This window comes from Ictalurus furcatus, chromosome 18 (assembly GCF_023375685.1).
Source record: "Ictalurus furcatus strain D&B chromosome 18, Billie_1.0, whole genome shotgun sequence".
Lineage (NCBI taxonomy): Eukaryota > Metazoa > Chordata > Actinopteri > Siluriformes > Ictaluridae > Ictalurus > Ictalurus furcatus.
The window spans coordinates 13,434,314-13,450,381 of NC_071272.1; the positions used below are offsets into that span (position 1 = coordinate 13,434,314).

A 16,068-nucleotide genomic window follows, 5' to 3' on the forward strand; every position below is an offset into this window, starting at 1 on the left:
CTTAACTCTTTAGTATATTATTAGGCACATTGTGATGAGTCATCACATTTCCATTATATATAATGTGTGGACTGTAATTACTAAAAGGATGGAGAGAAAATGCTGAGTCAATGTACTTTGCTTTAATTTTGGAGCCCACTGTTTCAGGAACAGGTGCTCCTTTAATTATGAGGCAAGGCACCACCATTTGACAGATCTTCCCTCTGTTTTTAATCACGGCACATCTGTCCAGGGGATACACACTGCTAAAAAGACTGATTTCCCCTGAGGAGAGCCCCCCGCCCTTTGCATCTGTTCCTCAGACCAAAGTACTTCACAATAAGTCAAATGTGAGATGGATGCCCTCAGCCTAAGGCAGAATGGGGGAGTTCGGCACTGTAAAACCTCCAAGCACAGCAATATTTCAAGGCGAATGGTAACTTTTGTAGCTGCTCTGTGGTTAGAAGTGTACAAGTTGTGCAAGTATGGAAGCAGGCTACTGTATATGATATGAAGATCTGACTCATCACCACTGACACTTGTCTGAGAACCAAGATAACACATCAATCCAGTAAAACCAACAGGATATTTATTCTTAGTTTGTCCGAAGGTGATACATCTTACAGTGTCCCGAAAGATGGGAGTCTATGGGCAAATCTAATAGTGGTGCCCAAGAATTGATCTAATACAAATGGCTGTCTGGAGCAATAACCTCTGTCAGTATTGAGAGCAGGGAATGGGTGTGAAGACACAAATGATCAATTGGTTTATTAATCAAAGCCATGGTGAAATTGAGACTGGGTAGGATATTTCACCTACTTAGTTTCACATTCATAAATATTTTTTTGGGCTAGTGCCATGTTCTACAGATCCTTAGAAGGGCTAAGCTTTGAATCAAAATGTTCCAGACACCCTCATCTCAATCCATTCATCATCTCCATTCCCAATACTGATCCTGTAGCCCTGTCCGGCAGATTTGAGGGTTTTCCCTGTACCCAGTACACCTGATTCAACTAATCAGCTAACTAACAGCCCTTCCTGAAATATTAAACAGTGCAGAACAGGGCATACTCCAGGACTAGGGTTGAGAATCTGTGATCTACACCCTACCTCTCTCCCAATACTTGCTTATACTGACCAAACTCAGCCACACATATCAGAGAGCACCATTAATCCATCATCCCCCCCACCCCGACAAGTGGGGTGGTGAACCCCCATGGCACCCTCATTCCGCAATGCCTATGAGATGATGGAGGCCAGAGTCTCAGTGAAGATCGATACACAGCCACCCTGGAATACCAAACCACTCTGCTTCTCATTACTGGCAGTGAGAGCAGCTGGTCTGCTGATGGAACCGCCTCATTCATCAGCCCACGTCTTCCTGCAGGTCTCAGACTCTGTAGGTGAGAAAGTGGTGCCAAGCATCATCAGCCTGGAACCAGGTAGAGCTAGAGGGAAAGGATATTGTGGGTATACTATGACAGGACATAGACAAATGCAAGTCCTGCTTGGGAGGTAGAACACTGTAAAGATTTTATTTCCCAGAGGTGTGTGTCTTCTCTTGTTGAATCCATGTCAATGCAGTACTTATGTCCAAATGAATTACAGTATGTGTCCTTGCTTCTAATTTCGGAAGCAAAGTAAATACTTCTGCATGAAGGACAAGTATTGAGTTGAAAGCAGTGTTGTCGATAAAAGCAGGGGCAAATCATATTGTAACCCGCTTTTTATGCTCACCATAAACTTTACAGACTTGCTTTTATTTACAACAGAACCTCATACATTATACACGCCAAACCACAGGTGCTTGATGGTGTTAAAATCAATGTTGAGCGATGTCCTTGTGTAGAGTGAGAATAAGCTCTGGGGCTAGAACTGCATCTAACAGAAAGACATGTTGCAGATGAGCCATCAAAACAGCCATCTGACAGAGCTCACACAAACCCACCCTTTCTGTGGTAGAATGAACCATTGTTGAATTTAAAGACTGCAACAAGCGAGGGGGAGGCTCTGAAAACAAACACTACTCTGTGTATAGCCAAGCAGCTGCTGTCAGACTGTTTATTCCTGGACTGCTAAGGAGGCTTCCAATGTGGAAATCTAAGTTTCAGGGCAAATTTCTTATTTATTTGATGATTTTTTTTTTTTTACCTCACTTGAAATATAATTGTGAGAAAAATCCAAAGGGTCAGTGAGCCATTTTCCAATTAGATATACCACCATACTGTCACACCATCACAGGTCTATGTGATTTTAATAGGCTAAAATATTATCAGGTCCTACACTTACTGTAACTGTTTTCATGTTCTGCATAAACACTATGCAGATTAATCTTCTCACCAGGCACTTGTAATCTTTCCTATGAGCTGTTTTATCACTTCATCTTATCTGGGGCAAATGACAAGGCTTATTTGCACAGCCTGATCTCAGAATATGGCCTCAATGCAGCTTTGTGATTTTATAGTGCCTGAAAGGAATAACTCGACTTAAGATTTTATCCAACTTCATTTGCATTGAGTTTTTATTTCAGAGGTCCTAAGGGTTCCTGAACCACAAATGGCATCTGAAGAAGTGATGCACTCATGTCATGTCATCTTAATTACTTGGACTAGAGCTCCTAGATAACACAAATGAAAAAAGTTTATCATCACGTACAGAAAATTTTTTTATGCTTATACTAATGACAGTGATAATAAACTAAAATGATCAGTTTACATGTAACTGATCATCAAATGCCTTCATTTTATGGTGAATTAATCCTTCAACATAACAGCCGAGTTGGTTCTTTGAGCAGGGGTAAAGTTTGGTACTCACTATGTGTAGCTGGAGGAAGTCTCCCAGGCCCTGTGTGCTCTCCACCTGCACAAGGATGGCATCTTTCAACTGAGTGCTAAAGCCCACAGCCAGCCGGTCCGCCCTGGTGCTTGGTCGCTCATTTGGTGCCCATGTGTATGTGATCAGAGCTCCTCCTTTCCCAAATATATATGTGGTCCCAGCTGATAGAAAGAAACAAAGAGGGAGAGAGAGATAGATTAAGCTTTTGGTGAAAGGTTAAACAAAGGAGTGGTGCGAAAGAACAAACTTTAAAAAGAAGAGGTGTCAGGATGAATGATAGAGTGATAAGGTGATGCGAAATAGCTCCTTCCCTCTTTTCACATTCACTCTGTGCAGGGATTTAAATAAGGACGAGATGAAAAAATAGTCTTTGACTTGCCATCTGTTCCATCGGGCCCTGTGAAGTTAGGCTCATTCTTGATTTGGATGCTCATTCACAAAATGTTACATTGGTGGCAAACAAATCAGCACCAGCATTGTCAATCGAGGGCATGGCATCCTCTGCTGACTGGCAGCTTAACAGCCTTGCTGCTCATTAGAGCCGAGATCATTCTCTAAGCAAACTTCATCTTAGTTCCTGACCTTTTGGTGGACTGCTTGTGTAGTCAAGCGCTAATATGGAACAGCGTTTGGGCTCTGTGGCTGAGATACAGTGGTGTGGTGGCACATATGTATGTGACAAGGAACTAGTGCAAGGCTCCAGCACGTAGGAAAGATGGGTGGACCACCCAGTGCAGCACAATACTCCAAATAATCAGACATGGTACTGTGGGAGTCAGTATGAAAAGCATGTACTTAAGAGAAGGTAAATGTGTCAAAATCATACTCAATTAAAAGTGGAAGTATCCAGCCAAATTCTTACTCTAGTGAACTTGATTGGATGATAAACTGAAATGATTGTTGGATACTAAACTCAGCCCACTTGATATATATATATATATATATATATATATATATATATATATATATATATATATATATATACACACACAAAGCATAAAGTCATAAACTGGATGAGATGAAGACACCTTAATGTCTAAATAAATATGCAAAGAGTAAAACTAAGTTAATTAAGTAAGAATACAAGTATTTAATTTCAATCATACTCCAGTAAAGTAGAAATACAATTAAGTATAAGTACAATTACTCAAGTATTTTCAGCTCCTCCATGCATAACATAGCAGCATTTAGTGAACAATGCATGAAATCCCACAGAGGCCTGGGAAGCACCATGAGAAAAAAGAACAATTCTGCATTCTGCTGTCATTCACCTGTGGATGTTCGTGTACATCTTTTCACTGTGTTTCAAGTTTCATGTTGTCTGGATTCAACCCAACTGTGTTTATTTCATATGGTTAACACTTCTCTTTTGTTTTGAAGCCAGTTGGCATGTGAAATAGTACATCTCCCTTTTACCTTTCTAACTCTATCTGTAGCCCATTTTCCTTACATTTGTTGTAACGCTCTTTACGCTCTGTTAAACATGTGAGCTCGCATGCACTGTCGAATCGAACCTGAGAGCCGGATGTCGACACCACCTGTCTTCTCTGGAGCCTGTGGTGGTATAAACGAGCCGAACAGAATAGGTGAGGGGAATGTAATTAGTTGATCTGGTGAGACTGGCTGTGGGAGACAGTGTTGCACACCTGCTCCTAAAATCTACAGCTAACTTGTTGCTAGCACTGAGGCATGTAACGGAGCCCAGGGAGCCGACACCTGTTAGTGACACGTGGGCACTGAGAGTGCAATGGGTCTGAGACCACAATATCTCAGAGATAACAGAGTGCCAGGTGGGGTGAAGTGCAGAGTGTGGAAAACAGACAAGGACAGTCTACCCTGTAACAGTGGGACTTAACCTGAAATGGCACTTCGCAGACCAAAGTTAAGCACTGCAATCCTGTCCTATACTGTTTCACAGGTGGAAAAGCATTGATTTCCTGTTTATTTGGTAAATGTCAGGAGCTGGCCTTCATCTTATATGGTATTAAGGCTGCAATAAAGTAATCAATAACTCCATCAATTCTCATCTGACAATGTAGTCATTTGGTGCATCTATTTAGACATTATTTGCCCTTGAGGTTGATAAATGAACTTATTATATCTATTTTCAAAGCCTGCATCTCCCCAGCTGTTATTTTCAGGGCTTGTTTGATCTTTTATAGTCTGACGTTTCCAACTTGAAGCTGACATTGCCTCATCTTCAAGGTTAAAGAAACACAATGCACATTGTTCCCATATAGTTTCCTCTTTGGGAAGAAAAGAATAGGACAATTCAAATTATCGTAACAGAAGTTCCCTGATAGAAGAATGGAGCAGTGTTTCTAAGACTTAATATTATATTGAATGTCTTGAATCACTGCACTGTCTCAAATTTTTGCTAAACTAAAGCAACTTATGTAAGCTCTGATTTCTGAGATGACCCAATAAAGTATACAGTCTTCATAGAAAGGAAGAATTTACATTTGTAAGATAACAGCTAAACTCCTCTTTTACAACAGTCACTGCTGAATTCTAGATTCTGACTGATCAGAAGGTCTTTATTCATTTTCTTTAACAGGGAATTGTTGGGGAATTGCTGCGGTATAAGATGAATGAAACACTTTAAGATATACTGTTATTGAAAAATTAACATTTATCTTTATGTCGGTATACATCACACAACATTGTCACTGATTATTTTCCCATAACAGTATGCCTCAATATGTTTTATCTTAAGTTATGCATACATCTGTAGAACCACACTGTCTTTATAGGAAAGGCAAGTCAACAAATACAACATAATTAAAAACAAAGGAGGCAATTTAAGTCAGGGCTGTCAGGCACAAGCCCTGGAGAACCAAAAAAACACGGCTGTTTGGCCTCTTATTCAACTCATCAGCTAATTAGTGAAGCGGTCATATACTGTATTTTGGTGTAAAGAAGGAAACACACAAATCTCTTTAGGTCTGTAGCCCTCCAGGACCTGATGCTGACATACTGACAAAAGCTGATTTGTTCATGCTTGCAACCTCATTCTGAAGACTCGTTGAATAGAATGAGCCCGTGACTATTGTACAGGTAGTAAGGCCTTGGCTTTAAACTCCTGACAGGTTAAGGATTTGTAAATGGTATTTAATTAAATAATAAACACTGTCCACATAAACCTATTTGGAAAGGAAGGGACCTCTCGCAAAAAAAATCAATTTTCTTGCTTCACTTGCTTGTTGCGAGTGAGGTAAAAAGCCTTGAGCTTTGAGTAAGATAAGGTATACAGGTTTACTTTTTCTGGCTTACTGCATTCCCTCAGCTCTGTGCCAATCACACAGCAACTTTCCTAAAGCTTTTTTTTGTGCAATTTCACAGAGGTAATACTTTCCCCCCTGCTGGGTAATGTTGGTTTATAGGAAACATGGCTGTTACAAGATACGGAGAAATGAGAGAGGGGTCACTCTGGATGATCAAACACACACCACTTTAAAATGCTGATGAAAATATGGCACGAGAGTAAACAGTAATTACCTTTCTTCTGTTGAAATAGGACCTCATTTAAAATTTTCTATCACTGAGCATAACCTATGAAGCTTAATGGTAATATATTAGTACTCCATGATTATGCTCTTTCCACTAAGGTTCCCATGAATAATTATTCCTCATTAGGCTGATTTACTTTCACCTTTAGCCAGGGGTCAAAATTCGGTTTAAATAAGAGATAGTAATCAAGTAAAGAAATATGACTGCAACTTTCCTATTTGATTTTAGTGTTATGGGGTATCTTCATGGCTTCTGTGAGACTTACCTATCAGATAAGGGCTGCATATAGACTGATACTGGGGAATTTGGTGAGCACAGAGGTTATTTACTGTGTGCTGCCAGCTTCTCACTGGGGGATATTGGAATGATGGCCAGTGGAGCATGTGTGTGTACCGGCTCAGTTCTTTTCCCAGACACACACCTAGTGTTGGCCATCAAAGGCAGCCGTTTATAAAGCAACATAAAAAGCAGAATACAGCGAGAACCTTTCCTGCTGTTCCCATCACCCTGAGAACAAACACGGCACAATTTTCAGTCATGCCCTCACACACAGCCAGGGGCTTTACATTACATCAAAATTAAATACTGCAGATTAAAGGGCATACATTATGTAGACATCTCAGACAATTGCACTCAATAAGGAAAAATGTATCAGTTTATCCACGTATCAGCAGGCTTTTTGGAATACGGATTGTGTTACCATCCGCATTTTACGAAGATGCATTTCATTTTACACTCCTGTGAAGCACTAGGGTTGAAGCCTTGTTTCGCCACAGGAGAAACACATTTGTTGTGCGGTCTAGGAACATCCAATGAATTTTGCTGCGGCTAAATTGTGGAAACCTCTGATAATAATATATCTCTAGTTTAAAAAAACCCATAAATATGACCAAATAAAGACAATAATGACAATAAATTTAGCTGACAGAACAGAATTAACTGAATTAATCAGTGATCATTTCAGTACCAGTGCTAGCGTGACTGCAGATCAGTAGACTGAAAAGACGGTGATAAATCTAGTGTTTAAATTTCATGAGTCACTTTTACCTCAGGTAATGTGACAGACACTAATGTGGATGATGCTGATAATCAATGATAACTCATTTCCCACTGTAGACTTGCTAATCCTTAACATTTGGCAGTAATTAAGTTTTTCCATAGGTAGATTGGCTTATACATGTAGAGGCAGGGCATCTTCAGTGGAACCGGAATGAAATCTTTAAATGCAATACAATATTCTTCCTTTTGGAAGTAACCAGACTTTAAAATGTTAGAACTTTACTTGTGGCTCCTATATGCAAACAAGAACCTCATTTCAGTTCAGGAAAGCTTGTAGTTTTCAAACCTATATACATAATAGAAAATGTCAAAATCTGATCATGTAAAGGGTTTTCCTTTTTAATCAAAATTTTATTTATATTGTTTTTAGAATATATTACAATAATCTGTAGTACATACAGCTGAGTATATATCACACAGGGAAAATGTATATATTACAGTATAATTACTGCCACCAAAATTCTTACAGGGGGTTAAACACTGTAAAACTGGATAAGTTAATTTAACTCAAAAAATTTGAGGAAACTAATTACCTCAAAATTTTTAATTTGATAAATCAGTTTCTTTAAGCCAAATACACTTAAATATAACAAAAATTAATTTTAAATGACAAAGTTTGAGTTAAATATTTGTTATAGTTAAGTGTATTTGGCTTAAATAAATTGATTTATCAACTTTTGAGTTAAATGAACTATCCCGTTTTACAGTATAGTCTTTACAAAAATCTATATGAAAGTTTTACAATAAGTATTTACAGACCCTATAATAAAAATAAATAAATAAATAAAAAAACCCCACACATATAGATTCGTAATTTACACAGATTCATAGTGTTAAACATTAAACATATGTGTTAAAGTGTTCGTATATGACGTCTAACGTTTGTTGATTTTTTTGGATGGTAACATTGTCAGCGTAAGCTATGACTTTTACTGTTGCTTTTGTTGAGATTTGTGCTCCTTGTGCTTTTTGTTGTTTACTTGTAATAATTTCTAGAATGTACAGTGCAGCACTTAATGGGCATCCCTGCTTGACTCCTCTGTATATTCTGGTTGGTTCTGTTAATATGCCGTTGACGTTTATCTGTACCTTTGATTCTTTATATAGTAATTTAATCATATCTATACATTTTTGTGGGAAATGATAATATTTTATTACTTCCCAAAGGTATTTTCTAGATATATAATTGAAGGCTTTTTTTTTTGGTTGAGTCTTATAATATAATAATCTTTTGCTTCGTTACTAGTTATTAAATCTCTTATTATATTTAAACTGTCCCACATAAACCTTCCTTTGATTGTACATTTGTTCTTTTTCTATTATTTTGCTCAAGTATTCATTCATTCAATTCATTATTATTTTAGCTAATATTTTATAATCCATATTCATCAAACTTATTTGTCTATAATTATCTAATTCTGACTGATCTTTTTTATATATTAAAGATACCACACTGTGGTAAAAGAATTTGTGCATGAGTTCTCCATTTGTGCCTTCAATATACACTTCCTCTATGAGTTTGAAATCTCTTTGGTAAATGTTTGGTAAAATTCGGCAGGTAATCCGTCAAGACCCTGGTGTTTTCTAAAATCTAAATCCTCCTGTCGAATATTTGAGTCTTCGCCAAGAAATTGTTTTAATTTAGCTTCGTCTATATTTATTCTTCTATTTGCATTTTTGCAGGTTTGTTTTATAAAGTCCCGCTTATCTTTTAATTTTCTATTTTATTGCCTTTGTTATCTCTAATATTTTAAATATATTTTTCTCTCTTCTTTCTTTTGAAGCTTTAATCACATTTTGTATGTTTATAGTGTAGTCTGTGTCAATGCCGGCTTGGCTTTGAGTGCTTAAAAAAATTCATCATTCATGCATATCATCTCTTCTTTAACATCTGATCATTTATTGTCTTCTTCTTCCTATTAGTTTTATTATGTAGTGCCTCATAGTATATATTTATTTGCTTATTTAAATTCTTTTTTTTTGTATTGTTGTTTAAGAAATATTTGTTTACGAGTCTTTAAAATGTTCCATAATTCAGTGTTTGATTTTATTAAAGCTTGTAATTGTTTGATTCTTTCTAATTCATCTTTTACCTTTGAAATGACATGTTTGTTTTTAAGGGATTGTATTTAATTTCCAATACCCTCTTATTTCATTTAACCCCAAAATTAATTTAACGTTTACAGCAAGATTGTCTGAATCTACTAAATATTCAGTGTTGTAGGTTATTGTTTTAAAACTTTTTGATACATATATTCTGTCTATTCTGGTTTTAACCATTTTGTCTATTCTTGTAAAATGACTTTTATTAGGATCTTTAAGTGCAGTTTTATCACATATCTTTTTTAACAAGTTGCCATCTTTGGTAATCGGTATGTGTTTAAAAGGTATTCTATCTGCTTTGTCAGTAATTGTGTCGAAGTCTCCACACATTATTATGTCGTATCCGACATTCAATAGCTCTTGTAATTTATAGAAAATCCTCATTTTCCCAGCTCAGGAGGTGTAAAAACATTAATGATCCGTATTTTATTTCTCTCCGCTCCATACTTCTTCCAGGTCTTGTTTCTCTTCTTCCTGTGCTTCTGCTTGGTTCTGTGTATGTCCTGCAGTGTTGTCTCTGCGTTGTTCCCTTTGTTTATCCATGTCGTCTTGGTCATTGTCTTGTAGATCTTGCTCATTATGTGTTCCTTTGTTTTTGTTGCTGCATGATCTGCAACATCCAAAATATAGGTGTCCCACAGTTGGTTGAAGGTCTCCACGTTGGTACATTCCTTGCCTTTGTGTCCATGTTGACAACATTTCCAGCACTTCATAATATCGCAATCTTTGATCTGGTGTTCCGTCAAGCTGCAAATACAACATCTTTGGATCTGTCCAGGGAAAGTGATTTTACCATTGTATGGTCCCATGGATATCGAGTCGGGAATCTGCATTAGAGTGCCGTTGGGTTGTTTTTTTAGTTTCACTTTGTATTGTCGCACTCCATACCACATTCTGAACTGGTTGACTGGGTTTTGGACTGGTTGTAGGAGTTCGGAGAAATGTCAGCGGTAAGTCTCGACGTCTTCATCTGCAACTCTTCTGGTCCAGAATCTGATGATCAGGAATTTAATATCTTGTGGAGTTGATGAAGCAAGTTGCCAGTTTTTCCAGAATTCATCCCCTGTTCCAGAGTTAAATATTTGTGTGAAGCTTTGTAATATTAGTAATATTTGTGTGAAGCTTTTGCCACCTGTGGTGATAGGGAAGGGGGCGTATGGAAAACTAGTAAGAGCTTGCTAGTTCGCACTGCCGCCACTGGTCTTCCCTATTCCACAAATTTTGGTGCTTATATCTGTTCTAAGAACAACTCCGAAGGGTTTTTCCAGGCCGCCACACATTTTGCTTGTGAGTGCATCAGATGGAGGTCTGGCAGAGGAAATTAATCAGAAACTCTATGTAGTGACAAAGTTAATCCAATACAGTCTTTAGAAATGCTTTGTGAATGAGACGATTATAACAAATTTGATTGCCCATCACTGGTGGCTCATTAATCTGTGAGTCAATGCTTTTGACTAGGGTAATATTACTTGTCAACAAATTCAAATACGTACATCTCTCCCTGAGCTGCGTGCAGAAACAGAAGAAAAGAAATCATTGCTACACTGAATTTAATAGGCTTAAAGAAACATACCTACAAAATATCATCAATAAAAGCTTCAAAATGGATATATCCAGCATAGAATATGGAGCGTAAAAAACTGAGGAGCTCGAGCTGCTTAGGATTCATTACAGTGACTCTCATGTTTCTGAATGCAGCCAACATAATATTGACTCGCTCTCAAAATTCCCTGGATGCCATCGAATATTAACCTCCTACATTTCTCAGGATAAAGCACTTCAGATAAACCACTTCCTAGAGCACTGGAATATATGATATATGTTAAGACTCAATATGCTAGTTCCACCTACAGGCTCATGTCAAAATGCATAAATGAATGTTGTAAACCAGTTTATAGGTAGGTCTTATGGAAGAAAATAACACCAAACTACTACGGAAACAGTGGGAGTTTTTACATCACAAATGAGCTAGATGATGATTTTTAGTTTCAACATTCCCCAATGCATTTGGATGTGTAAGTAGAATTTATTTTGTTTGTCAGCTAAGCAATAGACCTTTGTTCCCATGATATATCTTTATGTATGCTCATACATAAAGATCTTATAATAATATATAATTTAAAAATGATCAACATTGGGGTGGTGTGATGCTGAAATTACACCAAAGTTGATTATTTTCCTATACCACCATCTTATATCACATCAATTTGTCAACACATTTTACAGCAAACAGGTCTGAGTTGTTTCTATAGAAACAATAATGCAATAGAACAAATGCAGTGGTATAAACCTGTGATTTGAAATACTGCACTATTGTCAGAGTTGTTATTATAGAAAATGAATCAAGACCTACTAATCAATCAGATAGAAGAATTAAGAAAGGTTAGTCTAATAAAGTGGTAACAATTTATCCTAGAAAGGGCTTTATATGTCTACTTAAAGAGCACCTATTATGGTTCTTAAACGTGATTCATTTTGTTTTAGAGGTCTCATACAATAGGTTTACATGCATTGAAGGTCAAAAAACACTTTAATTTGCTCATAATTTACACTGCATCATTACCTTTTTTTTCCCATCATCACAAATGACTCGTTCACGGATCTGTTCACTCTAAACTCCTCATTTCAGAGAGCATACTCTGCTCTGATTGGTCAGCTGTCCCAGTCTGTTGTGATTGGTCTACTGCTTACAGTGTGTGCCAGAAAGGAAACGCCCACTATCATATCCGAGTTTCAGCTTTGTAATGTGATATGATAATGATGCATTGGAAGATAAACCTGAACCACCATTGCGACGAGAACAAGACATTTCTCAGTAGTAAGTTTATATGTAGTTTGGCAATAATGTGAATTAGCTGGTTAGCAGAGGCTAACAGCTAATAGCTGTGCACTAGCTGTACACGTATACAATAATATCAATTTTAACCCGAGTCCGATAGTGATAAATCGAAAGATCATAACCTGTAAGTATGATTAATTATTTATGTATATATTTTCAAACTCTGGTGAAAATTTCATGTGAATAGCCTCATTGGAAATATATTTACCGAAAAAATGTTGATGCGTTCAATACTTATTTCCCCCACTGTATGTAGAGCTTCTGAATGTTCTTTGCTATTCAGATGAGATGTCTCCATGTTACACATTGTTCATCTGTTCCTCCTCTCTCCCACCAGGAGCCTGTCAGTGCTGTATGTCTCTGTGAAGCCCTGCAGGTGAGAACTGCTGTCTGTGCAAACTTCACACACCTCCATCAGTTTGCCAAGCTCAGTTGAAGATGTCTTGTCTTTTCTTGTTAGGCAATAATAACATTCACAATTAATTTCTACTTCCACATAAAACTTCAGCTGTGAGGAAAATAAGACGAAATCAGTCTAAGATCAAAAATAATAACATCCAATTAGCAGGATCTTATGAAGAACGAGGCTCAGTGTGAAAATTTGCTGAATAAACAGGAAGATGGGGGGCACTCCTACAATCTATATTCTTATGCCATGGAACAATAGCTTGTATCTATACATTGTTTAGTCTCAAGTTCTTGGCTGACCTAATTCTGCTGGCAAAGAGTTCATCTGTGTTCCTCTCATTTCACTGTCGATTGCTTCTCCAATCTAGAAGTCAACGTGGGATTTGCGAAACGATTATTCATTAAAGATGGGGTTGTACCCACTTTATTTGGACCATCTTGCGCCTCTGGACAACAACCTGTAAGTATGATTAATTATTTATGTATATATTTTCTACCGAGTGTTCCAAATGCATAGTTATGCATTGTATACATGTACAGCCAGTGTACAACTGTTAGCCTGTTAGCTGCTAGCCTCTGCTAGTTACTGCCAAACTACATATAAACTTACCAATGAGAAACATCTGGTTGTCGTGCTTGCGATGGTGGTTCTGGTTGATCTTCCATTGTATCACTATCGAACTCGGGCTCAAACTTATAAGGTAAAACCGATTACATTATTACTGAGCTGAAATTTAGATGTGGTTATGGGCATTTCCTTTCCGACACGCGCTGTAAGCGGTAGACCAATCAGAACAGACTGGGACATCTGACCAATCATAGCAGAGTAGGATCTTTGAAAGGAGGAGTCTAGAGTGAACAGATCGTTTGTAACACTGAGAAAAAGAGGTGATGCAGCAATGTAAATTATGAGAAAATTAAAGTGTTTTTTGACCTTGGGTGCATGTAAACCTATTGTATGAGACCTCTAAAACAAAATTAGGCATGTTTATATAGCATAATAGGGGTTCTTTAATAAACATATCAGTTTGTGCCCAACAGGGTTCCGATATAAACTCACAGGCACACCCTCTTTCTTTTCTGAATCCTCAGCTCTGTCACAGCGTCTAACTCTACATCTCCATTCATTCCAACAGCACAGAGACTGCAAAAAAATAAATTTAAAAAATCCAATCTCAGCACTGCTTCTTTTTGTTCCTTTCATTAAGAGCATGAATTTAAGACACATTTGAATTTAAGAAGCTACTCTGACTAGGTGCAAAAAACCCTCTGCAGCACTTCCCTAAAAGCACTTTCCAACTGTCTTCAGTCGCTCCATTTTTTTTGTATATTTTATTCATTATTTGATAGATACCCTTTCTGTATTAAAAAAAAAATTCTCAGTGTATGCATTGTATGCATTATGACAGTTGTGCATAAAACGAGGAAATCGTGTTGAGAAGAAGCGAGAAGGGAAAAGCAAAGCTGACATGTTTTAGAGACACATTTATCAAGAATGAAAAAAACTGCGACATCAGAGGAAACCCTTAGTTACTGTCGCTTTTTCTGTTTAAGTAAGAAACAGTTTTCTACGGAAAATCAATTCAAGATGATATATGCTATGCTTCTCAATGTTAAACTCGGATTTTATATGTGAGACGGACTGGGAAAACATTTCACATGGTGAAATTTTTTAATTTTATACTATATGTAGTTCTGAAAAATACAGACCTTTACTTGTATTCCAAAACAAGTAGACATTTTAGTTAAAAACAAAACTAAACAAAACCCTGATTTTTCACTTTTATGGCTATTTACCTCTTGTCTTGGAAAGGGTTGAGTGTGATCAATCAGTCCTCCCCAACCAATCCCATCAGCCCTCCTCTGTGTAAGGTCCTCCTGTTACTATTACTACTATTTTAGTTTTGTTCTGGCAGGATTATGTGTAGTATCTGCTTTTATCAGTTTATGATGTCATAATAAAGTGATTTTTAATCTCATTCATTCATTCATTCGTTCATTCATACATTCATTTATTTTCTTACTTACTTATTTACTCACTCCAGAAATTACTTAGAGTTTTGCTGGGATTAAGGTTAATTAGGTTTAGGATTTGTTTAGGACTAGATTTGAGCTACAGTCAGGCAGCTGAATTCAGACACAGTGACAGACGGGTTTCCCTAGACTGACATACATATATGTAGCATGTAGATTTTTGTTGAATAACAATACCACTTTCATGTAATAACACAACATTGGTATTAGTGAAGAAAGCTTAGATTTGTCTAATTAAAAAAAGCTGCTGAATTTGAATTGATTGACTTATCCAATAACAAGGTTCAGTATTCAAATTGAAAAAAGCTCCCCTTCAGATGAAAATAATGGCAGGCTGTGCATACAGACCAGGGGGACATGAGAGAGGGGGCATTACAATCACAAACCTACAATTCAAAGCCCCTCTGAAGGGTTCTACAGATGTCAGCTCAATAATGTTCTAGAGGTTCGACAAGGCTCTCTGGCAGATAACCCTGAAACTCCCAGTAATTACCACTGACAACCATGCAGGAAACTGAAGAGGCTGAGAGAGAGGATATAGAACAAAGAACAGAGAGACTGAGATTGACAGACAGCTGAACAAATCCTGCTAAAGCAAAAACGTATCTTACTACAGTGCTTTGATGGAAAAAATAGTTCCTGTTTTCTATTTCATGCCTTTAGTGGTTTAGTGGTGTGTACTGGTGTATTGTATATTTTTAGACAAATAATATGGAGTAATATGCAGGGAAAATAAACAGCTCAGTATTACAGTAGAATTAAAGCCTGAATCCGGGATCCGTCAAGCCATTTTTGTAAACGGAATTTATAATACATTTCTGTTTATTCTTCAAAGACTGTACAGGGCAAAAAAGCACCTGAGCACATATGAAGCTTGGAAATGCTGTTCTTGTTAAAATTAAATATAGCGTGCTGAAATGAGAAATTTTTTTACCCCCTAGATGTTTGGTATAATAGAATAGTGTGACACGATACTATGTAAAGTTAGGTGTAGGGATCTGATCATAAAACAAGGAATTGATTTATCTTAAAAAGATATAGAAAAATCAAATGTAAGATGACCTGAAACAGAAATAAAAGTTCAATTTAGCTTAACCTTTAACAAACATTGTCTTTTTTTATGATCAAAGCCTTTGGGTGTGCACACTGGTCAAAGTGGAACTGCAGCAGCTTTATGGTATTCTATAAAGAAAGAATGGCCTGAAAATATCAGAGAAAAATATGAATGAGAAATCTCAAAACAGACTAGTGTTGTGTAATGAACAGATGAAGTGTTATGTAAAGAAAAAGATCAGTGACCG

General features: G+C 37.0%; 1 protein-coding gene across 1 annotated transcript in view; it reads right to left on the minus strand.

Moving 5' to 3' along the window:
* LOC128622226 (neurexin-3-beta-like) overlaps positions 1 to 16,068 on the minus strand; it is a 123,813-nt gene that overhangs the window by 44,713 nt on the left and 63,032 nt on the right. Inside the window, exon 2 of the mRNA XM_053648554.1 lies at positions 2,794 to 2,975. Coding sequence (XP_053504529.1) covers positions 2,794 to 2,975 — 182 coding nt within the window. The remainder of the gene's footprint in view (positions 1 to 2,793; positions 2,976 to 16,068) is intronic.